We start from the raw sequence: 25,467 nt of genomic DNA on the forward strand, positions 1-25,467 counted from the left end.
TTTTAAAAATAATGTTAATATGTTAATAAAACTGAAAAGAAAATAAAAAATTACTCGATTATTGATATTTAGTAATACATTTTGATCTATATTTTTACATATTTCTTACTGGAATTGTGGATTATATCTGATTATCTGATTAATGATATTTGAAATTAAAAGTATTTAAAATAAATAGTAAAATAAGCTTTATATAATACTATAATTATTCGATTTTATTCTTAGAAATTAGCTATTTAAACAAATGAATTGTTCCATCAATATATTATTTTGAAAGTTTATAACCAAACTATGAGGTTGGTTATTCCAGTAATTGATTTTCAATAACTTTTTAACAAACAAAATAACTAACTATAAAAGCAAGTAGAGAGTAAAATCTAATTCTTATAATTTTTTTAAGTTAATTAGATTTAATTATTAAAAAAGGAGATTTGTTTATCAATTTTTTTAGGAATTAGCTCAATGTTTAAGTAAAATTTAAAGAAGGTAGTGTCATTTCTCTTCTTACTTGCAAATGTCTTTGGTTATATCTGTTATACTCCTGCACAACATTAAATGAATCAGTTAGACCCTAGGATGTAATCTTATTGTGGAAATGTAATAACTTGGTCGATATCCCCAACAACCTTAAATGTTCATTATACTTATGATTACTTAGCACTTATGAAATATTAAGGAGTATATGCTAGATGGGTTGCATCTGGAGGCAGTAATAATAAAGATCCTACTAACGATTGTTTAGGAATTTTGAGAAGTGTAGTATGTGCGTATCACTATCCTGTTTGCGACCCTAATAATGGAGATAGATTTGCTGTATGTGGTTGGTATTGCGATTATTTAAGAGATAGATGCCCTAAAGAAACAGATTTAATAAATGAGATTTGTTCTGAACCTTAATCCTCATGGTGTGCCTATTCAAGCAGAAATGCATTTAAATTATTTGTATTTTTTGTAATTCTTTTTGTTTTTATAAATTGAAATAGCTATTTTCGTACTTTTATGAATTAAGGCTTACGAATACAAAATAAAAATAAATGCAAAGCAATTCTATTTTTAATAATAATAGAACCATATAAAATCTATTTAATTTTTTACTAAGATGAAGCAAAATTATTTTTTTAGTTTTTTAATTCAAAATTTTCTTGCAAAAAATATGTGTTTGAAATATTTATTACGACATTATTATTGAAATTATCTGACTAATAAAGTATTTTTGTTCTCATTTTTATGAAGTAAGTAATGAATATTTTAAAAGTTCGAGTACATTTAATATATAATTAATTTAATGAACTCAGAAATTTCTTTGAATACACAAAAAAATTTCATACGATGGCAATAATTTTTAAATAATTTTGTTAAAATTTGTAATATTTTAATTAAAATTTCATTCTTTCTATTCAAAAAACATTTTTAAAAATTAAAAACATAATCAAAATAAATTATTTGTTTAATTTACATTAAATTTACATGTAAAAAATTAAAGTTTGATTAATTGAAATTGGTATCAATTATCAACTCTAGTATTAAACTAACTAACCAACTAACCATTAACTAATTATACAACTAGAATTTCATTTTAAATTAACAAAATTAGATAGTATATATCAAAATATTAATATTTTTTAAATTAAAAATTTTTAAATGATATCCAAAATAGATCAGAATAGTATCTCTCTGAAACATCGAGTTCTAATTCATAAATTGCCTCAATTTTCATTACCTCCTTTAGTAATAATTCTTAGCAAAATTTATTCATAGAGTCATGTAAACATGAAAGACCATATAAAATAAATTTTTTCATTCATAAATACTTCAAAAGAGTTCATAAAAGTTAGTTAAACATACATAAAAAAAATGATCCATATAATTGTCACAGTTGAGTTTGGGAAAAAGAACGTGGGAAAAAGAGAAAAACTACCAGGCTGCTAGCCTACATTACACTTTACAATAATTACACTTTACGCCAATCAATTACACAAATACCTAATACACTACACTAACAATTAAAATAATTACTTACTGGATTTGAAAAAAAAAGATTGAAGGAATAACCTTCTACTCTATGTTACCCAATCGTTTTTCATTTACAAATTTGACGATGAGGGGAAAAAAGAGTACCTTTAAACTTTATTATTATTTTATTGATTACTCAAATGCTTAATGAATATTAGTGCATTTTACTTGTTTTTACACTAATAAAATCCAATTTTTTTGTAATTTTAAAAAGATTAAAAATAATTTGGATTTTTACACTTCTGAAGGGGGGAAGGGGGGAATTTGAGTTAATAATAAGTAAATTAAAATGGAAGTGGAAGTAAATTGCTTATCAAAGTGGTTATTATTAATTTTTATTTGATGATTATTTTTATTGTGGAATTTGTAATATAATTTATTATTTTTTTTATTTATTTATTATTAAAAGGTTGATCGACCTACAATCATAGGTGTTCCAAATAAATTAATGAGACTGTTAGAAGTTTTATATAGAGTGTTTGTGCAGCTTATATGCACCAGTATAACTTATGGCGAGTTTAGTTTAGTTTGTAAATAATTTTCAAGTAAAAGGATGAACATTATTTGTTATATTGTATGTTGTTTTGTCATTATAAAATTATATAGTTGGAGGCTTAGAAAGCCAAATAAATTAATAATTAAAATCATTAAAAGGGGTTCTTTATCTTGGAGTAGGTTTCCAAATTATCAAGGAGATCAATATCCTTAAAGCAGAGGAGGAGGAAATCGATAAAGACTTAGTGGAGTTCTTACATCTTTACACTAGATTTTTAGAGATAAGATTAAGAGTGTTCCTTGAGGAATTGATGGAATACAACACCGTACTTGTCGTGTTGAACGAGTTGCTTGATGGAGTTGTGATTGAATTTACGTTAGCTGAAGTATCTCTTAAATTTTTATTAGACATCTTTAGCATTCTGATTAGGGAAGAAGAGCTTTACAATCTAATCACTTGTTTTACGGTTTAAGAAGTATTATTTAAAAGCTCTCATTAAATTTCTGACAACATTCTTCTTATTTGATTTTTACATAGCTTCGGTAACTTGTTCTTTTCTTTATTATGAGTAGAATTCAGGATTTTCAGGTAATATATTCATAGTAGAAACCTTATTATTAGTAGATAATTCAGCTTCGTCTTCATCATCATGTTAATCACTATGATGAGAAAAGTCATGCTCTTCATCTTCAGAACAATGCTTTAATTCCTCACAGGGAGAGATAGGTAAAGTATGAGATGAAGAAATAGAGGGAATATTGCTACTCATTTGTTAAAGTTTGTTATCTTAGTTAACTTGCTAAAATTGTTGAATTGGTTATTCTTATTTTATTTCAGCTTAATAGTTTTAGATGACCTATTCTTATTCTTCTTCCTTTGGATGTCCGAAAAAGTCTAAATTATCAACATTATTGCATTGTTAGTTAGCATATCCATAAATGGGAAGGGTGTGATGATCATCATTGAAATGCATATCAGATGTTGTTTCATCACAGCCATTTTCAGTAAAATTAAGAATGCTACTGGCATGTTAATCACCGTATGAGCATTCTTCAGAAGAAAGTTGTTAATTGAACAAAGGGATTTATTGTTATTAACAGTAATTTTAATTTTCATATAAAGTTTACTACTGTGTTTGATACTTGTTAGCCTAAAACATAGACTTTGATTACCCTTATTAATAAGTCATATAAGAAGAGGTTTATTGAACATTTTACCTGGAATTACCGTTATTACCTTTTACCTGGTTTTGTTGATTTACAAGATTATTATTTTCATATAATTTGTAATAGTTAACCGGGGAAGGTGCAACATATTATACCGATTTTTGTTGTGAAAAAAGTGTGGAACAAGATTAAGATGAAAATGTAGAAGATGAAGAAGAAGAATGTTAAAATTATTAACTAACTTAATTGCTGTTGCCGCTATAACTGTTTGTAAAGACTTGAACAGTAGAAGCGACTCCAGCATTACCGATTTATTGTGATTGCTATTATTGTTACTAATAATTTTAATATTATTTTTATTACTACTACTACTATTATGAATAAATGTTATTTTGTAATTAAATATTATTAAATTAATAATTTTAAGAAGCAGAAACTGCTAATTAAATGGAGGGAACGTTTGGAACTACTGAAGATGATGAATTCACCTTTTAACTGTTGTTGTTATTGTAAACATTTTAATAGTTTTGGGAAGTTTGCTATTATTAAGCAGGAGGATTCCAAATTAATTGTTAAGAAGTTTAATTATTTAATTCAATAGGGAAAAAGCCATGGAAATCTTCATCATCTTAGTCGTGAATGTGGTCATATGAAATGTGACTACCGAAATAGCTGTCTTCAATGTGATTAGGGAGCTCTTGTTGATTAAAGAAAAGGTCTTCACCATCTTACTGCAACTACTAAAGAGAGTGGTTGTTGTCTTCAATTGAATAGAAGTTTCTTTCAACAGTAGGGAAAGCTTAAGGTACATCCTAGAATGATGAGAGCACTTATTAGGGAGCGTAGTAGGCAGATTGTTGGTAATAGGTGTTAGAGGGAGTGTTGAAGTACATGATAGGTGTTGGAGTTTCTTAGATTGGTTGTTGGTTGTAAGAAAAAATGGTAGGTGATGTTTTTTGTTGATTTGCTTGTATTATAATCAAGAGTGTGTTTTTGGTTTGTTGTAGAAGCAGAGGAGATTGACCTAGTTTCTTTTTTTCAGTGAGCTTGTATTTTTGATTTATGATTTTTCACCAGAATATAGCAGAAGCAGAGAGGTGTTCTTTGATTAATCAATTAATTTTAAAAAGATAGTTCCGTTGTGAATGTTCCTTTGAAGGAAAAAATCAGAGAAGAAGAGACAGAATTTTTATTAGTTTTTTTTCTTTTTTATGAAATTTTTTTAGTTAATAAAAATTATGATTTTTAGAGGGGAAAATCAGAGTCGATTTAAATCAAATCCTCTCGAGGAGAAAAATTCAAATTTATTTGGACTTTTACACTATCTATTTTTGCTGTTACACTTGCCTAAGCTGGCTCAGGAGTCCATGAAAAAGTTGATAAATCAGTCAGAACCTCACTGAGACTATCATGAGAAAAATATGGCTTTGAAGAGGAGTGATTTTCTTTTGCCATTTTTTTTTACAAAATTTTAAAAGAAGCTCTTTATAAATCCTTGTATTTTTTAATTAAAAGCATAAATAGAAGGAAAAATGGGGGATGATGCTCATCGATTTAATTAATAGCCTAAATATATTAAAGAATGAATGTATGAATGAATGAGTGAGTGAATTTCTTTCTTTCCTAGTACTATTAGATTTAGGTGAAAAAAAAGAGGGCGGATCAAAATTTATTTAATTAATTAATGTATCAATCTCTATTTTGAATGCAATTTTAAATGCTTTTTTAATTTTGCATCTCAATCAAATTAAAGTCGATGCTTAAGTTACTATTCAAAAAAAGTAAAAAAGGTCAATTTAAAATTGATTTGTTTTGACACACGACTCACATTAATTAAAAAACTAATTAATTGATATAGTAAATTCTTTTCTAAATTAAATGCTTGGGGGCTCTCTTTTGCCTATGAAAATTAAAGAGAAACTATAGAAGAAAGAGTCGCAACATTTCTGTCTTACTCACTTTTTTTCCTGTAGATTAATACATTCAATCTATCCATTAAAAATAAAGCGTAATTTATTTGATTAAACACTAAGCCCATTACATTACATTACTTTGTATATCTAGGGTGGGGTAAATAAAATTAAGTGTTTTTTTACTCTAAAATTTTCTGCCAATTTCCTATTAAGATTGCTCATGCTAATATAAGCTTGATTATATCTAATTCATTAATTTACACATTGATTTTAGACGAGCGCAAATTGTTTCAAAAGCCAGCTTTCCATCTTTATTTGGAAAAGCAATTTTTTCAATTGTTTTCTTTTAAATTATGGCTATTTTTTTTCTATAATTAAGCAATTAAAAAAGATTAATTCTGATTACTACTATGAAATTCGCTTATAAAATACTTTATTCATAAAAAATAACATTACTAATTATATCTATCTTGTGAGAATATTTTCCTATTAGAAATAATTCAGAACAAACTATTTTATTCTTTCACAAGGCTAAAAATAGTGCTAAGGATAAATTCTTTGACTTTATAGGTAATCTTGAATGTTTTACAATACACCTAAAGAGAGTGATACAAACAAATTGAACATATGGTGAAAAACTAAAATAAGAATTAATTAACGCACTTAAACCTTAAAAATATTATTATTTTATCATTTGCAGATAGACAACTTAAAAGCTGATTAATTTTTGCAGTATTATGAAACTATTTGTTGAATTTGAAATTTAATTTATTAGATATGACTAATTAATTGAGAGATGAAATTGTCAGTGAAAATTCAAGAATTAAAAAATTCTATTCTATTTGAAATAAAATACGCCCTTCAGCCGCTATTCAGTTTTTTAACCAATTACTTAATATATGAGTCAGCTCAATTCAAACAAGTTTTAAATTAATTAGCTAACGGCTTGATAAAAAAATAATCATTAAAGAATATAAAAGATTTGTTAAATTCTAAAAATAGAAACTTTTGCAAAAAATTTATTTTAAGGTTTAAATGCCTAAGACATTTGAATTAAAGCGTATCTTAATACAAGGAAACTATTTAATACAGACAGATGAATTTATTTCTATTTCAAAAACTTAAATTTTATTTACTCACGAATGAAACTAAAACGGATTTCGCGAAATTTTCTAATTTAAAAATATCCCTGAATTAATTGCTGATTCTTATTTAATTCGAAAGATAACTAAATAATATGCTTTGTAATTTCGCATTAGATGCCGCACTAATATTTTAAATTAAAAATTTACCAAATACCAAAAAGATATTATTTAAGCCTTACTCCAGCTTATTTTTAAAAAAATACCTACCCTTAGCTAATACTTACTTGTTTCATCACATTTTGAAGCAAAGTATCTATTTAAACATATTAATACATATCATCCATCATAAATTCGAACACTTGTAATTAAATAAAAATTAAATTTGCTCTTTTTCTTTCCCATAGGAAATGAAAGGTCTTTAAAAAATAATCATTTTGAATAAATTAAAAAGAGTTAAGTGCTGATTTTTATTATTCAGTGCCAAGCAAGCCAATTGCTTTGAAAAATAAAATTTAATAAAGTTTCCTATTTTTAAACACTAAAAATTGTGCTTAGGTAAAAGGGGTTACTTACAAGTCTCTCTTCATTCTTTCATTTTTAATAATATCTAATATAAGTAAAACTCTGATGAGATAATAACGAAATAACTATTTTTCTTTCTTTCTCTCTTAATTTTTACCTTTTTTGATTTAATTTCCCATCTATCTTATTCTTCTATCATTTACAAAGAAGAAATAGAAATTAAGATGAATAATAAATATAAAAAGTAATAAATGATATAGACTGGTTTCATCAGTCAATAAATATGAGATTTTATAGGCTTTCTCCTTTAATATTCATCATATATAAGTATATTTAGTTTGTGAAACGTTTAATTTCTGAGTTTTAATAAGTAACTTCAGTATTTAAAAGTATATTTAACTGCTAAAAATAGGAAATCACAAAAGTACCTCAAAGCAAGTATATTTATAGAGCAAGTAAAGGGATTCACACGATTTACTTGCTTTAATGATTTTCTATGTTCAGTTGATTTGCATGTGTAAAAAATTGCAAATAAGGAGGAAAAAAATCCTTCTTTTTTTTTGTGGGGAGAATTCATATGAATATAAAGACTTTAATAAATTAGGCAAAGAATGGACACAATTAATTTTTATACGGTCCTATTGCGCTTAAAAAGATAAGCATAATATTTTGTACAAGCACATCAAATTATCTGTTAAAAAAATTTGATTTGCTTTGTTTGTTAGTTTTTTTGTTTTTGCCTTTCTTTAGATATACCATGATGTACTAGTTTTTAATTAGGATCTTCAGTTTTTCAAATTTAATTTGGTATTTTTCCAAGCATATTTAAGTCTTACATCAAATTATTATGCTATGTTTACATGGGTAAGAAAGAAAGTAAATTTCATTAAGATGAGGTAAATATTATATTTTATCACAATTAAAATAAAATAGATAAATGTATCTTTTACATTTTTAAAAACTTTTATTATTTTTGAAAAATTTTTATAACTAAATACTTTTCAACTAATTAAGTGACTTTGAGTATGCAGAACATCACCCTACATTAGAAAAGGTATTGACAATATATCAAATGCAAAATATGAATAAAAGAAATGCATTAAGCTTGTCTACATTGTTAGTAATATAAATTTATAAAATTACTCTAACAATATAAACCAAATTAAAAGTAATATTTCGAACTAAGGCTATATTTAGCAAGAAAAAAATCTTTTTTGCCAAAAAAGAGTATCCAAAATTTTAATTTTGATGAAAGGAATGATTAAATTAAAAAAAGAAGTAAAGTTATGAGTCAAAAATCACATTAATATAAATTTTAGTACGGATAAATATATTCTATTAATAAACATTTTTTTTTTTTTGAGTATTATTCATAAATTAATAAATATTAGATTACATTTAATCTATTTAGCTGGCACGTCTATCGAATCTTAATTGGAGTTTTATATTATTTGAACTAATAAACCCTTTTTAAATTATTTCAGCTAGCATTTAAAACACATTTAAGTTAGCATTGTTTCTAATTCTTATCTCTCAAATTAATACTTGAGCTTTTCCTTAGTCAAATATGCTCTAATTTTATTTTTATTCTATGATAGGGTTCTATCATTTAAATTGAATTTAAAAATTGTTTTTTGAGAAAGAAATACCAAGCAAAAAATAAAAGATCTTTTTAAAATCAACTTCGGGGTTCATTAGTCAAAACAAAAATAAAAATCAAATTTGATTTTTAAAAAGTAAATATATACTGAAATAATAAAAACTTCAGATAAAAAAATGATTTCTTGGGTCATAAATAATCAAAATGTTATTACTCTTCAAGTTTACATTAATAGAAATTTTATTTTTGTACTCATTGATATATGATTGTTTTTAAATTGAGTTAGATATCAACAGGAGAAAGGTTGTTTATCTATTGCTTAAATGATATTTTAACCCATACTTCTTTAGTATTTCACAAAAGATCTTTATGACGAAAGATCCTCTATATACAAAAGCAGCTTACTATTAAATAATCCAAAAATATTTATACTTTTAACCTAAAATAGTGAAAAAACAAAGATAAAAACTATTTTTAGAAGCAAAATTGATTAATTTCTTTGTAATTTAATAAAATATGATATGTACAAGTGTTTTTGCTATTATTAGTTTTAGGAGTGCTCGAGTAATAAAGTGCATAAAAAATATATTTCTTTGCTTATTAGAGAAAAAAAGACAACTATCTAAAACTCCTATTTTTGAATAGGTTTTAACCACTGTTTCTTTAAAAATAAATTAATGTAAATTTGATGGGAAGATAAATAAATACACAAAAGTTAATAAATAAAAAATATTCGGCCTAAGAGAAAATGAACTAGCGATGAAATAAATCAAATAAAAACATACATACGCGTATACCTTCATACAAAAATATACTTTCACTAATATTTGTAAGGTTAATAATTGTGAAATAATATACAATAATTAACTTTTTCTTTAGCTGCATTTATTAAAAAGAAGTCTTCGAGACACAAAAACCTCATATGCAATTTAATATTACCATTTGATCTCTTTCTCATATCTAATTTGATAAATATTCATTCATACAGGTTAAATTAATAGATCAAAACTCTACCTGTTTAGGATAATTTTAATTATTAATAATATGGATGGATGGATAGATGAATGGGTTAGGAAAAAGTATATATTTTTTCACTGTAATTTTATATGAATAGTTAGTAAATTTTTTTGGCTTTTCATTAGTAGTTAAGAAGAATGTTTTATGACCATTCTGCTGTGATGAATGATCCATCACTCTTATAAAAAGTACCACGACCATGTACCATATCATTTTTGAACCGTCCTATATATCTTTCGCCGTTTGAAAGATAAAGAGTTCCAACTCCATTTTTAAAATCATCTTTGAAATCACCTTCATATTTAACCCAATAATCATTAATTTCATTCATATTATGATAATTAAATGTTCCAACAAATTCAGCTGGCCTTTCGTTATACATTATTCCTTTACCATTAAATTTATCATCATCCCATTCTCCTTCATAAGCTTTATTTTAAGAAGGATAATAAAGCACTCCATACCCATTCATGTGTCCATTTTACCATTCGCCTTAAAATGAGCCTCCATCTCCATAAAAGAATTTTCCTCTTCCATGACGGACTCCATTCATTTTTTCACCCTCGTAATATGACCCATCTTCATAAGTCTCTATAACGTTTTCTTTGTTTTTCAAAAACTATATCATCTGAATATCACTAAACGTTTGATTGAATTGTGCGCTATCATCTTTTCTAGTGGGAGAAGGAGTGAATAAATAGTTTTTGTTTGGACTTAAATTAGAATTACTGGTATAATTCTATTAATTGATTTAATTATTTTTGCTGTTGTTGTTTCTGTCTGATTATTGAATATTGTACTGGTTTTAGTTTTAATTATTACTTTAAACTTAATTACGATTAGTCTTTTTAGGACTGTTCAAAAAATTTGGGTTAGCCATCATATTAGCTTGGTAATTAAAATTACTGGTTTCAATTCCTTCTTATATGTCTTAGTTACTACGCATCATTAGTAAATCAGCAGAAGCGTCAAAGCTTCTCTTCGAATTATATGTCTCATCTTCGTTTATTTTTTAAATGTTGCTAATATTTTAACACCCATCCATCACATTATTATAATATTGCTAATTTTAGTATTAAAATTAATGTTCATCTGAGAAAGCAGCAACGTTTTCATTCTCAAATTCATATACCTGAATATTTGTGTTTGTGGGAGGAGTTTCGAGCTAATCTTTTTGAGGTGGTGTTATTGTTAACTTGTAAATGCTGCTACTACCACCTCCACTAAAGTTTCCATTATTGAAGTATTAGTTAGTGTTAAGTGGTGTTTTAATGTCTAATAGTTTAGAATTTATATTTTCCCCTTCAGAGATTACTGCATACATGTTCTATTCATTTTAAGTATTATTAATGTTTATTTAATTATTTTAAACATAGTTTGATAAGAAATCATTGGGAATTTGATAAGCATTATTTTTTTCTACCCTGTCTAAGAAATTTTTAATTGCATCGTCTGAAGTTGGAGTAAGAACCTATTCTGAAGATTACTTTGTTTTAGGTGTTTTATATTCAATTACAGCTTCTCTTTGCAAATGACAGAACTAATTGTTTACATAATCCTCTCTTTAACTATCATTGTTGTTAATTATGAGAATGTTATTTGTTTCACTTCTATCTTCTTCATAAGTTTATTTGTTATTACTCTTCAATTACTCTCCTATATTTTAATTAAATTTATTAGCTAGCTTATATTAAGCATCACCATAACCATTCAAATGATCAAATTTAATTTCGCTTTAATAGTTAGTACTAATAATATTTTCAATGCTATTTAAATTACTTTGCTAGCTTATTTAAGCAAAGCTAATGAAAGGAGGATTTATACCGTTCTAGCTATTAAAATTATTAAACTATGCACTCTAATATTGTTAACTTAAATCTTCTGTAACGTAGTTGCCTTTCTTTATTGCATCCATAAGTGCAGGTGCATTAGTACCAAATGTGTTTTGTTTATAAATTTACATCTAAATATTATTTTAATCTCCTTCTTATTTCTTTTCATTAAGTGCTCTCTACAAATCATTTCCACTTTTATCAGTGTGTAAAATTTAATTATTAACAAAATTCCCATATGAATCTGTACCATTGTTTACTTAAGTTTAATTTTGCTATTTTTCTCCAAATAAATTTGTCTACTTTGGAAGTACGATTTGAATTGACTAACTATTATTTGAGACAGAAGTATTTTATGAAATTTACTCTATGCTATCTTTATAACCAGCCATATTTTCATAATTTTATTTACTATTTCCTTTATAAACAGAACTTGCCTCTTATACATTCGAAGAAATACTACTATCTTGCTAAGTTTCTAAATTTATTTTTTCCTTCTCATTTTGATATTTCTCATTTATTGAATATCTTTTTTTAGCTTTAAGTTACTAGCTAAGTTACCCCTTTAATTCTTAACAATCTAGTCCTTGTAAAGCTTCAGCCTTCTACAGCTGAGAAAGAGGTATAGAGTGAATTTCTGTAAAGTTTTATTTAATGTAGCTGTTTGGGCTTTTTGGTAGATCTGCCCTACTTCCTACAACGGGGAAATCGTTAGAAGCTATTTTTTCATCTTAAAAATTATTTAGACTTCCCTTCTTTTAAAGCTAAATTTAAGCTTTTGCATTAAATCCTGCAAAGCCTATTCCTATACTGTCACTTTCTACTCTCTTCATAATTCTTTCAGAACTAGCTGGCTAATCTGCATATTTTTCACCAGTCAAGTTGTTGTTCGATGCAATATTTAAATTAGTTTTATTTTACTAATCATTCTAATTTATATTGCTTGGAGAAACATTTTAATACTCATTTTACGATTGTGGTTGATTATTTAGGTCTGTTTTTGTAGCATAGTAGCTAGTATAGCTTGGAATAATAGAGTTTGTGTTTTTTGACAAGTTTGTATTGTTTGGTTGAGTTATTTCTGCAGCATCAGATGATTATTTATTTGGTTGGTTATTGCTTGTTTATATTTAACTTGTGATTTCAGATTTAAATTTAGCTATCAATTAATCAATGTAATCTGTACCAAACTCCTTAGGAGGTGAAGTCTTCTTAGGTTTTTCTTCTTCTTCCTTGTCTTCAGCTTATCCATTTTATAATATATCATTTTAAATTTATTCTTGATTTTAATTATCACTTGAGGGTTATTTCCCAAAAGTGCCTGTGTGGTTATATGATTTAAAGGGCTGATCATTTGTTGAAGAATAATTTTGATTGGAAAAAGGAAAAACAATATCAGAGGGAGTTTATCTAAGTTGATTGTCAAATATGTGCTAGTCTATAATTGTGTTGATAGATTTCTATTTTTCTAATGTAGGTATTAAATTATTTTAATCTTCAGTAATTTTTGATGAAGAATTAACAATTTGCTATTATAATATTTACTGTTATTGCTTTTATCTTTCCATTTCTTCTTAAAGCTTTTTAGAAAAATTCCTATGTTTTTCTAATTCCCTGTTAATTTAACTCATAGTGAGTTCATTTTTGATATTTTTGTTAGAAACCTCATTTGCATTAATATCAATTTGATTTGAATTTCTTTTTTGGATTTTATTTGCTGAAGATTAACTTAAATTTGAAGATACAGACTATTTAAGAGATTTTTATTGACTTTCTTCTATTTATGCTTTTGATTTTGGTTAATCTTTGTTCTTGTTATTCGAAAATAACTCGCTTGCAGGTTTTAGATCTCCTAGCCCTTCAATTAGTTTTCCCCCATTTTATTACTTGGAATTATTGAAATTTTAAGAGCTGAAAGCTTATTAATCATTATTAGTATTTATGCACATTTTAGGGATGTATGGTTTGTATATAGTCTCTTACTAAGGCTTTTATTGTTGCTACTTTAAATTTAAAAGCTAAAGATTTGATTAAATTACTGGAGATTTATCGCTTTTAAAAAAGTTATCGTAGAATTTTTAATTATCTTAAGTTATTACATCTTATTCATTCCCTATTTCTGTTTTACTTCTGTACTAAAATTAGTTCCCTATTTTTATTTTATAATAATTTAAATTTAGTTTTGTTTGATATTTTGATGAATTTTATGTTAAAAATTAATATAAATTAAACAAAAAACTAGTTTAATTGCTTATTATACCTGATTAGCTTTATCTATGAGATTTTTGAGATTATCGAGAGGAGCTTTTCATCTACTATGAAGATTCAGTCATTGAGTCTGTTTAGCTATTATTGTTAACTGAACTCTGAATGGATTACTATCCAAATGTTTGTTATTCATTAATTTATAAACTACCATGCTTTTAAGATTTTACGTTTTAATTTATTCTTAAAACAGAACCTTTTTTTTAAGCAACTCCTGTATAATTTTTTTGGCTTTGAGGTTCATGTTAAGTTTAGTTATTACCATTTAAATTGTTAGCTGCAGAAAGGTTGGATAATTTAGTAAGAGCAGGAGATTTATTATCAAACTAGTTTATAATCTATATATTACCATAGCTATATCTATTAACAGTAGATTAAGATGAGAGATATGCTTAAACATTTACACCATTTGAAATTTAGCTTTTTTAAATAACATTTCAAATAAATTTACTTGATGAATTATAAATTAATTTACCTTTGGGGTGTAAAGACGTTTAGATTTTATAGAGATTGTTTATTTTATTGCAATGAAGATTTTAATGATGGAGGTTTCTATTATTACCCAATTTAAGAAGGAGCAAAAGTAGGTTATCTGCTAAAGGATATAATATCCTTTTCAACTGTTGAACTCTAAGATTAATATTTTGTTGGTAATATACTTTAAGGGTTAGAAATAGACAATTTTTTTAATGCAATTTAGTTGTTTGAATTTGTTGATTAATTGTTAGATAATTATAGACTTTGTTAGCTATTTTTTTACTCATTTTTTTTATTCTGAATATGTTATTGTATTTAAATACTTGCAGATGAGGGTTTTTCTTCACTTTAATTAATCATTTTTTTTATTTGTTGAGTACTTTTACTTGTTATGGGAGAAGGTGATCTTGAACTGTTTACTAAATTAAATGCCTTAGATGAATCACTTATACTGTTTCTATTATTACTCAAATTACCAACTTGCTAAATATTAATTGCAGATAAAGACTATCTTGATAATGTTGGCTTTGTTTCTTATTTTGTATTGATGGGAGAAACTGTACTCTGCTATTTACTCAAAGGTTGATATGAATTCTATGATTATATTTAGTTTGAATTTGAATTTTTTCTGCTCTAAGCTTTAGAATTGGTCAAAGTGCTAAATATATTTTATAAATTTGATTAAAATTAAAAATAAAAAATTTGAATTTTACTTTTATGTTTCTTTGATTTTGTTTTGTTATTATGTAGAATAGTTGCTTATTGGAGATAAGTTTTAGTTGTTGTTGTTATTGTTTGTACTAATTGGTGATTTTTCTGTTTAGTATGAACTGATTGGAGAATAGCTTTACTAATAAAAAGGACTTGTATTTAAAGGATAAGATGAATGATTAGATTGATTTATGCTCATTCTTACTTATGTAGGAGTATATTGGCTACTTATTATTTTATTGAAATCTGATTTCGGTGTAATTGGTTATTTCGAAGGGCTAGACTAATGATGCATAATTGGAGAAGTAGATCTTGCATGATATCTTTATGGATCAATTGAGCTTTCAGTTTTCAAGGTTCTTTGAATGTCTGATGCAGTACTTTCTGTTTTTATTGGAGAAACTCCTTTGTTAAAAAATGGTTATTGCTTAGTTTTTGTCAAAGGCGTTTGATTCAGTAAGTGCATATGTTTCTATATTGTAGTGTTATCAGGAGTTTACAGTCTTACTTAAGGTAAAGGAGTCATAAATCTGTAATTATTGTCTAAATTCTCAGCTAGTTAAGGTCTCTTTGGAGTTAACATATCATTACATATTGATTCATGTTTTTCAGATTTTGTTGCAATTTATGGAGAACTAGTTTAAGCATCTTATGAAGAATTCGTTATTGGTATCAAAGGAACATTATTTGGAGTTTTTTCTCTATTTGGAGTTAGTGATCTTGAATTAGCTTAGTTTTACAGTTTAGAATTTTTTTCGGTTATTTATAATTCTTTACTCTTCCTAACTGTGTCTTAAGTGTATGGGTTTAAAATTTGAGTAAAATTATTTTATTTTTACTTAGCATCAGAGATTTATGTTATTTTTGGTGTTGCATTCTATATCGATTGCTATTGATTTGATTCATTAGTCTTAGAAAATCTAGGTGATTAAGATGTAAATGATTAATCTGAAGGTTATATAATAATTGATGTTGCTTAAGGTATTGGTTTTTGGTTTGAAGATGTGGATGACGCTAATTTAGAATAAATTACGCTCTATGAATCATTTTTGGAAAGCTAAACAACTGCATTAGTACTAGCATTAAATATTCCTAACTTTTAAGCTAAGGAGACAAAATCTGGTCTGATATCTTCATTTTCATCAAGCATTTAAAGTAAAAGAGATATTATAGATTGTGAGTATATATCTTTTAAATTTTCTGCTAGAATCTACAAACCTTCAACATCAACTAAACAGTATTCAGTGTAGTCGAAGTAGTTATCTAACTTATTTAAATAAGCTATTTCTAACATTATCACAGCCAATGTGAAAACATCGCTTTTGTATTCGTTATGCTCAGGCTTTACTACTGAATATTCTACATTACTAACTAGCAAAGGTGATAAATATGCTCCACTGACTGATCTAGAATATTTTACAAATATTTTACTTAATTTCATTAATTATTTTTATTCTGAATTAAAAAAAAACTAAAATATCAATTGAACTATTTCATAAAATAGAAATCTTACTTTTTAAAAATAAAATTTTTATATTTTTTTAATAAAATTGATCAAATCATATTTAAAAGTAATTTTTTTAATATTCATTAATTCTTTAAATTAATTTAATTTGATTTTTTTTAGAATATAATTTTTATTTTTAAATTAAAAATATCTATAAAATATTTGAGAATTTCTGATTACATTTTTGACTGTAATTAAATGTAACAATATGTTCAAGTCTATTATGAAAATTGTGTTTTTAAGATTAAATTTAGTATTATTGAACAACTAATTTTTTATTAAAGATAAAAATATATTTATATATTATTACTGCCCTTTGTAAATGTATGTGTAGAGAGAAGATTGATTAAACAAATGAGGGTCTGTGAGCTTGATAGTACCGTCTCGAGCTATGAAAATGGATGATGAGCGAAGACATTGATGAGTTCTATTCTACATTTATAGGTAACACAATCCTGATATAAGGGATTTTAATATGTAAGTAAATTCTTTTTCCTAAAATCTGTAAGCATTATCCGATGCATTAAATTAAAAGTGGCTCCTATTTTTTATCTATTTTGCTATTGCTCCTCTTTTTTCATAAAAGTTGCCTTCATCTTCTCCTTGATCTTCTATAATGTTGTCATTTTCATGAGTGGAAAATACTTTTGTTACAATGAGTACACTTTTTCTTTAGATTTCTGAAAGTCTTTTTGAATGTAACATGTTGCTGTTATTTTTCACTTAAGATTAATTCTGAACTGCAACGCTGTTTGCAGAAAGACTTCTTTAGCTTTTTGAAGACAAGCTTACTTACATTTAATTAGATTTAGTTGTACTTTCCCCATTTTTAGGGGTAGCGCTTGATGTTGTTTTTTCAATTAATAATTTCCTAAAGAATAATTCTGTTGAAAGGTCTCTTGAAAGATATTCTGTTACAGTTATAAGCCTATGAAAAGAAGTGCACATAGAATTGTAATTATAATCAAAGTATTTAATAAGTTAAATTAAATTTTAATGCTATTAAGTGAAGCTTTCTATTTCTTTTAAATTTTCTACTTCCATTTAAAACTCAAACTAGTTTTAGAAAAAACTTTCTTAAACGGCTATTTGAATATTTGGATCGTTGGTTTCTGCCAATATGAATATTTCTCCATATATTCTGTGTTCTTTCTTTTCTAAGAATTTATATACTTATTCGTATTTAGGGAAGACATCTATTAAATTTTTCGTCTAGTCTAAATGCTTTAAATCCTAAATAACTTCAAGTTTGGATTTTATTTCTATATTTTTTGTAGGTCCATCAGCCTACTTCTATTTTTGCTTATTCAATATTTATCCCATTCAATTAATTTATGAAATAGCTTTGCTATATACAATAATAAGTCTGTTTCTGCTTCAATTATATAAAATCCTATATTTTTAAAATATAATTCCTTATTAATTTCCTATTAAGCTCATCTTTTCATCAAATAAATTTTAAATTTTGCAAAATAATAAATAAGCAAATTTCATTGATGGCTTCCAAAAAAGATCAAATTATTTAAATCGCTAATGAATAAACTAAATATCTGATTTATTATGCTATGAATTAATATGAAATCATTAATTTACTGGAAAATCTATTCTTATTGCCACTCAAAAAGCTAATAAGCTTGTTTTATTCTATTTTTATTAAAAAAAGCGCTCTAAATATTTTGGTAATTATTATATTAAAATTTAATGATAATTTCAACTATCTTAATTTATTTATTTCTTTCTCCTTACTTTATTTTTTATTTATTTGTTCGCAATTTCAGTATTTTTTGCTTTTTAATTACAAAGAAGCTTAAGTTTGAAAGATTAATGGATAATCATGATTCGTTGAACATTTCTTCTTAATAATTTCATTCATAACCATTTAATGTAATATGAATGAATAAATAAATAGATAATTCAACGACTATTTTTTAATTTTTACCTCTAATTTCCTGTTTACATATTTCAATTTTGATATTATCCAGTAATTAATTTTTAATTAATAGAATGGTTAATATTTGTGTATTTTTTTTTAATAAATAAATTTTAATAGCAATGCATGGTATTTTATCCTATTTATTTAGCTTTACTTACTTACACTTCAAATACTTTTTTGTTTTACAGCTTAATAAATATTTTAATTAATAAATTTTAATAAATTTATTTATGAAATAATGTTCACTCAAATTAAATCAATAAGTATTATTTTGATAAAATATTTTATGAATTGATTATGAAAAACAAATAAATAAATTGAATAATAAAAAATTAAAAATTATTTTAAAAAAATATTTTTTTTATCAAACAAATAATAAGAATAGTTATTTATTTTTAAAAATGAAATGCAATAATAGTTTTTGATTTTAAAATCAAATTTTTTCATTTAACCTAAATATTAATTTAAACTGAAAAGCTAAATGTTAATTAAAGAAACAACTAACCTTGGAGAATTTTCATAAAAATATTTATTATGAAAAATCAAATAAAGTAATATTATTTTTATCTGATTTGTTAAGAGTTTTTTGTCTGTGTTTTTTTATTAATTAGTTGTTTGTTTATTTAATAGGGAAAAGACCCTAACAAACTATTCTAGTCAAAAAATTTGATAAAATTGTTAATCAATGGATAATCAAAGAATGAATAAATAAATAAATGGTTTGGTTTATTTGTTAAATAAATAAAGAAAAAGAAAAAAAATATAATTTCTTCTTTTACCAATTAAAAATTACTTTCTAATAAAATAGTAGAGTAGAAACAATTAAATTGAATTAATTTATAGCAGTAAGTAGTATCATTATATAAATAGCCATAAATAAATAGATTTCAGCTTAAAGCTAATTTGTTTAAAGAAACTCAAAGTAAGTAGTTAGCAGTCTCACAAAGTATTTTTGGTTCTGTAGAATTAAAGATAATATTTTAAAATAGTTTAACTTATTATAAAGCCTTAATTGAAAAATTAATATAAAGAACAATTAAGATGCTCAAGAAACCATTGAAAAAACAAAATAAAATTATTGATAATGAAAAAGAGCCAGAACTGATTAATAAGATAAGTCCAAGAAGGAAAGAGTAATTTGAAAATCATCATAAAGATGGAAATAGCTAGCAGAGTTAGAAAAATTCTCTTGATAATACATAAAACTAGACTTAAGGGAAAGGAGGAGGCAGCTCTTAAAATAGGAATAATTTAGAAGAGATAGTGAAGTTGTTACAAAAACCAATAATATTTTAAATTACTTTTACAAACAAATTGTAGCAATCTAAAATACCACAGTAGTAAATTCAGTAATCATAGAAATTAAGTAATTAGTAATAATCGAATTTGTTAAGTGGAAACAACTATAAGCTTAGTTAAAACTTAGTCTCTAACTAAAATAGTAACAGTAATAGTAATTCTAACAACTTTTAGTCAATTAGCGAATCAGATATACCTAAATATATTGAGCAATGCATAGAAACAGGATTAAAGTACCTAGAATAGAACAACCTGAAAGAATCAATATAGCAGTTTCGTAATGCAGAAGTTCTTATCGATACGTATATGTAGTAAGAAGGAAAAGTTTCAACTGACCTCATGCTTGCCGTTGTAATAAATTTAGGAATTTGTTTTTATAAAGCAGGGCTATTTGATGAAGCCTATTCTTGTTTTGAAAATTCTGATATGAGAATGAAAAAAAAAATTGCTGAAAAAGCAGCTTCATTAACTTAAAGCAATAAAAATAATAAAAATCCAGAATCGAAGTATTCAGCTTCAGCTGGTAAGTCTTTCTAAAGCAATCAATAATTCACAGATTCTAACGGTTTGCCTGTTCCTAATACAATTGGCGGTTGTATATCAGAAGCAGCTTTTATCTCATCATTTTCTAAAACGTTGAAAGAGGGAAGTTAAATAAATTAAAATGGATTTACTTCTCAGGGTATTGAAGATGTTTTAACATATTTTTCTAATTTAGGAAATAAGCTCAAGCGTAAAAAGTTGAGATTATCTCTGAATTTATAAATGTGTATTTTGTTTAGTGAAATAGGAAAGCATGAAGATGCCTTAGATTATGCAAAAAAATCTTCAAAAATTGCGATTCATATATTATATGATTGTCTTTGTATTTGTTACTTCATTCTCATTCGAGGAAACATGCTAAGTGCTAATCAAGCTGTTCTTCATACAGAAAATTCTGCAGTCAATTCATCTTCTGTAGCAAAAAGTTAAACATTAACTGAGCCTTCGTCCGAATCTACATTAAGTCTATCTCAAAAAGTATTGCTGTAATTCGAAAAACTCAATAGAAGCTCAAATAATTCTACTGTTTAAAGCTAAGCCCAGCAATAGTAGCTAATAATAAATAATAATTCGTTAAATAACTCTCACAGAAGAATAAGAAGTGAATATGGAAATAATAATGTAACTTAAAATAAAACAACTAGTCAAAGCAATCAAAGAAACTCCTCATCTTCATGTGATAATAATCAAATTGCTTCTCCTGTAGTGAAGCAGCGCTCTGGCAGCACTAAAGGTCGCTTGCTAACTCCTACAAATCCTTTAGAAAAAAAATTATCTTCTTCTTCTGCTTATTCAAATTCCCATTTAAGTAATAATACAATGTCTGGATCTTCAAAAGGTCTCAAATAATGTTCAAGCATTTATGGTAATTTACTCAGTGAATCTTCTGATGCTCCAATTTTCTCTTAGGAAGAAGTAAATCTTGCTTTCAAATGCTTGCCTATTTTTCATTACATTACCAACAATTTTGGAGCTCTGAGAGATAACTTTAATGAAAAATTTGATAAAAAAGTCAAATTAGCTTTGTATATGAGATAAATATATGAGGAATTAATTTCATCGAAAGAGGTTGACCCCAAAAAGAGATTGAGTTTTATTCTTTCGCCATCTTAGCTTGATATGCACTTTATTAATAGTACAATAAAGGAAAATCATTGGTTATTAACATCAAATATACTCAATTTACTATAAATGAAACCAGTTTCTTTATCCACCATATCTTAGTTTACTCCAACATTTAACGAAATTATAGTAGAAAGCTCTTTAAGAAAGATAGTTGAATCTGCTATTTGCTTTTATTGCATTTCAACAGAAACAAGATTTATTGAAGAGTCCTCTTTTTTGCAAAACCCCAACCTCAGTTACAAAATTTCAGATTCGTAAAACAATTTTTTAAAAGAAATAATTTTTCAATAAAACTAATTTAATTAAAAAGAGAATTCTGGCTTGGTAAAAGTTTAGAAATTGCTTATACTTTAATTCCTTAAGATGCACCTATGATTTCTCAAATCATTAATGTTTACACTAGATTTCATGGAGTTGATAAGCAAATTATCGTATAATAAATAAATACTTTCTTTTTTTATTTTTTAATATTTTTTTAAATTTAAAAGCCTGAAGAAGAAGAATTTCCTGACCAAGTAAAATTATTAAAACCTCAAAAAGGTGTGAATATAACAGCCTCATCTTCTATTGCCTTAAAAAATAATTTTTTTATTCCTGCAATAAGAACAACTAGTAAAAACTAAACTATTTAAAATAAAATTCATCATTTTCTTTTAATTTTAAAATAGTACCAAAAAACCATGCTTAAGATTTGTACATCTTTTATCATTCATAACCTCATGCAGGAGAAAATTTAGAACTTTATAGCTCTGATAGAAAATCTAAAGAGTCACCCCAAGGAACTGAAAATATAGAAAAGAAGTAAAAGCACTTTGAAAAAGATATATAGTTTTAAAATATAGCAAAAAAAGTATAAATACCTAAAAGCATAGAAGATCAAATGCTTTAACATGAACAGTAATTAATAGAATAATTTAGTCAATAAAATAATATAACCCAACCAAATAATAATGTAATCATTTCCAATTAATAAAATATATCTGGAGGAGATAGTTTATTGCAAGAGGGATCAAATATACTTACTCCGTTAACATAAGAAAGCACTCATTCATAGACTATGAGTGCTACACAATAATCTCTTACATTAAATGGGTCTATTTCATAAAAAGGATAATAATCAGAAACACTTTAAAAATAGTAAGAATAGTTTTAAGAAAATCAATAAAATAAATAAATAAAAACACATCATGTGTAATAAGTACATCCTGGAATAAATAATTCTTCATAAAGCGATGCTCTTTAATATTTTAATTAGTAGAATTTGAAATAACAAAACTTGTTAAAAGCAGAGGAGTAATACCTTAATCAATAAAAGTACTAATAAGCTTAATATTTGTTTGAAAATAAAACTCGCTCTTTGAGTAGAGATAAAAAGTAATCTACTGGGTAAAGCAATCCTAGCAACTCATCAGCAAATAGTAATTCCATTAAAGATTAACAATAAATACTGGATAAAATAGAAGAAATTGTTAAAAAGCAAAGACCTTAAAGCAGCTCTATTCATTCATCTTCCACCTAAGCAGGATCATAGAATTTAAATAATATAAATTAAAGTAACATCTTTGGAACTTCTACAAACATAAAAAAATCTTAATTTAATAGCAGTAGCAACAACAATAATCAAGCTCAAAATAATTTAATTTCTGATATGTCTAATCAAATATGCTATTCTGAGCCTTCAAATAGCTCTTCTAATAATAAAAACAATAATAAAATTAAGGTTTAAAACATAATGAATTCTAATAATAATCATGGAATTATCAGTGAATAAGGAGTTTCAAAAAGCTAAGGAAGAAATATTCATACTTCTCCTCCTTAGCACCAACAGTAGCAAAATAATTTATAAATAAATAATGTAGGTGGTTAAACAAACAATAACTTTTAGTAAATTTTTATTATTTAATAGTAATTGCTGAACCAAGCTAAGGCAAAAAGGAATAATCAGCAATTAACAAATAATTCGAATTAACTTAATGCATAAAATAATACCAATTCCTCAGCTTAAAACTAACAAAAATAGCAAGGACACAACTTTTTAAAAAGTTTCAATTAGTTTTTAAAATAAAATCGACTTTAAGATGATAGAAAGTAAACAGAGCCAAAGAAACCTTCTGCAGCAAACAATAACAACAATAACAACAATAACAACACCCAAAACGGAAATTAAATCCAGCAAAATCCGAATATGACATTGTCTTATTTTTAACAGTAAAATCAATAATAAAATATTAACTATACTTAACAGCAAAATCCACTAAACTTGACTGATAAAATAACTGCTAAAAAAGTGATGAAACAAAACTTTTTTGAAAACCACAGACCATCTCTCCCTGAATAATTTGGTTTGTCTAATATTAGCTAATAAATTCCTACTTCTTAAAGCACAAAAAATAGCACAAATTCAAATAATTTAACTGGGAGCACAAATTTTGGAAATGGATCTCTTTAAAAATCCTTTAATTATAGTTTGTTAAAACCATAGCAGTAAAATCCCACTGAATTTGCAAATTAAAATGGTGCTAAAAATAACTAATTCAATAATGAAAATGTAATGCCTATCCGCCATTCATCAGAACCTCACAATGCTCTAAAGGTATAAGGTTAGAACTCAAATAACTAATCTTTAAATAATAGCAAATAGCAAGATAACAATTATCTTTTTTCAGTTCTACTAAATCAATAACAAGGAAGGTAAAATTCTTAAGAAAAAGAAGCTGCTGCATAATTAAGAGAAAAGAAGCTTAACAGTTTTAAGCAAGGAGAAATTTAAATCAATACAAATTTAATATATCTACCAAGTACTATTAGTGGAGGTTCTTCAACGACAGCAGCTCACACAAATATTTCAACTACTGAAAATTCTCTGCTTCCATAAGAGAACTTTTTGAAGTAAATAGAAATGAATAATTATTCTCTCAAAAACTCACAAAAGAGAAACAATTCTGCAGGCAATAAAAACTCTTAAAATGCCAATTAAAATTTTAACACAAACTCTAACTTAAATTAATTAGTGTCATCAAATTAGTATATCTAAGAAAATTAACCCTTAATAAATAATTTTATACCAAATAATAGCAACTTCAATTCATCTTTGCAATAAAGTTTTAATGGATAACATATACTTTAAAATATAGGTTCAATTTCTTCATCTAATTAGTAATATTAGCAAAACTTATCAGCTAGTCTAACTTAATAATCTAATAGTAAATAATAGTAAGTTTTAACTCAATCATCTATCAACCAATAACTAGCCTCTACTGTTATTTAAAATAATATTGTTTTTTAATAGCCTGCTTTAGAATAAAAATCTCAAAAAGTAAATAGCAGATAACTCCATAAAAGAAAGATGGTTTCAAATAACATTCAATTTAACAACGAAAAATTCAATCTTATATCTGTTAAATCCCCTTCTAATTTTTCAACCCTACAATCACCCACCAATAATTTTCAAAGCATTCCTTCAACTACCAAATCTAATTTTGCTAAGATTTCTATGCCTAACTCAACTTAAGTGCAAACAAAAATTTAATTCCCCTAAAGCTCACAAGTAGGATAAGCTTCTGCTTCTTCAAGCTAATAAAGAAAAGATTCAGTTCATAGAAAGAGAAGAATAAAAACAGATTCTTATGATTCTGGGGCATTTAACTCTTTTGATATTGATAATAAACTTAGAAATTCGTATGAGCGTGCTCACAGCAATCAGCAAAATGCTAGACTAAAAACATAAAATTGATTTATAAATTGATATGCTTTAAGAGTGAGACTAAATAAACAACCTAACAAATTTAAAATGAAAATTATAAAATTTAATTAATTAAAAAATATCTTATACTTATACATGCATCAATAAATAAATAAATACTTTTAAAATTGATTTATATAAATAATTGAAATTCTTATTATTTAGCTAACAAAATATGTACATAAAATTTTACTAAGTAGAATTTTTATATGATTTTTATA

The 25,467-nt window shown here is 25.5% G+C and overlaps 5 protein-coding genes across 5 annotated transcripts; 3 read left to right on the plus strand and 2 right to left on the minus strand. All coding sequences in view use genetic code 6, as the record gives it.

Annotated features, from left to right (window-relative positions):
* Positions 1 to 555: 555 nt before the first annotated feature.
* On the plus strand, positions 556 to 978 carry TTHERM_00947560 (Fz domain protein; the record flags this gene model as incomplete). The annotated part of the gene is made up of 1 exon (XM_001030992.2): positions 556 to 978. One exon carries the CDS (start codon positions 556 to 558, stop codon positions 976 to 978), a length of 423 nt encoding a protein of 140 aa, XP_001030992.2.
* Positions 979 to 1,854: 876 nt separating this feature from the next.
* On the plus strand, positions 1,855 to 2,043 carry TTHERM_000947569 (hypothetical protein; the record flags this gene model as incomplete). The annotated part of the gene is made up of 1 exon (XM_012800123.1): positions 1,855 to 2,043. One exon carries the CDS (start codon positions 1,855 to 1,857, stop codon positions 2,041 to 2,043), a length of 189 nt encoding a protein of 62 aa, XP_012655577.1.
* Positions 2,044 to 2,657: 614 nt separating this feature from the next.
* Positions 2,658 to 4,568, minus strand: TTHERM_00947570 (hypothetical protein; the record flags this gene model as incomplete). The annotated part of the gene is made up of 1 exon (XM_001030993.2): positions 2,658 to 4,568. One exon carries the CDS (start codon positions 4,566 to 4,568, stop codon positions 2,658 to 2,660), a length of 1,911 nt encoding a protein of 636 aa, XP_001030993.2.
* Positions 4,569 to 9,930: 5,362 nt separating this feature from the next.
* Positions 9,931 to 17,927, minus strand: TTHERM_00947580 (kinase domain protein; the record flags this gene model as incomplete). The annotated part of the gene is made up of 5 exons (XM_001030994.2): positions 9,931 to 13,793; positions 13,905 to 14,329; positions 14,385 to 15,044; positions 15,100 to 16,503; positions 16,915 to 17,927. 5 exons carry the CDS (start codon positions 17,925 to 17,927, stop codon positions 9,931 to 9,933), a joined length of 7,365 nt encoding a protein of 2,454 aa, XP_001030994.2.
* Positions 17,928 to 19,578: 1,651 nt separating this feature from the next.
* Positions 19,579 to 25,237, plus strand: TTHERM_00947590 (hypothetical protein; the record flags this gene model as incomplete). The annotated part of the gene is made up of 4 exons (XM_001030995.1): positions 19,579 to 21,758; positions 21,815 to 21,935; positions 21,993 to 22,116; positions 22,173 to 25,237. 4 exons carry the CDS (start codon positions 19,579 to 19,581, stop codon positions 25,235 to 25,237), a joined length of 5,490 nt encoding a protein of 1,829 aa, XP_001030995.1.
* Between the last annotated feature and the right edge of the window lie 230 nt (positions 25,238 to 25,467).

Source organism: Tetrahymena thermophila (genome assembly GCF_000189635.1).
Source record: "Tetrahymena thermophila SB210 genomic scaffold scf_8254382, whole genome shotgun sequence".
In the NCBI taxonomy this organism is placed as follows: Eukaryota; Ciliophora; class Oligohymenophorea; order Hymenostomatida; family Tetrahymenidae; genus Tetrahymena; species Tetrahymena thermophila.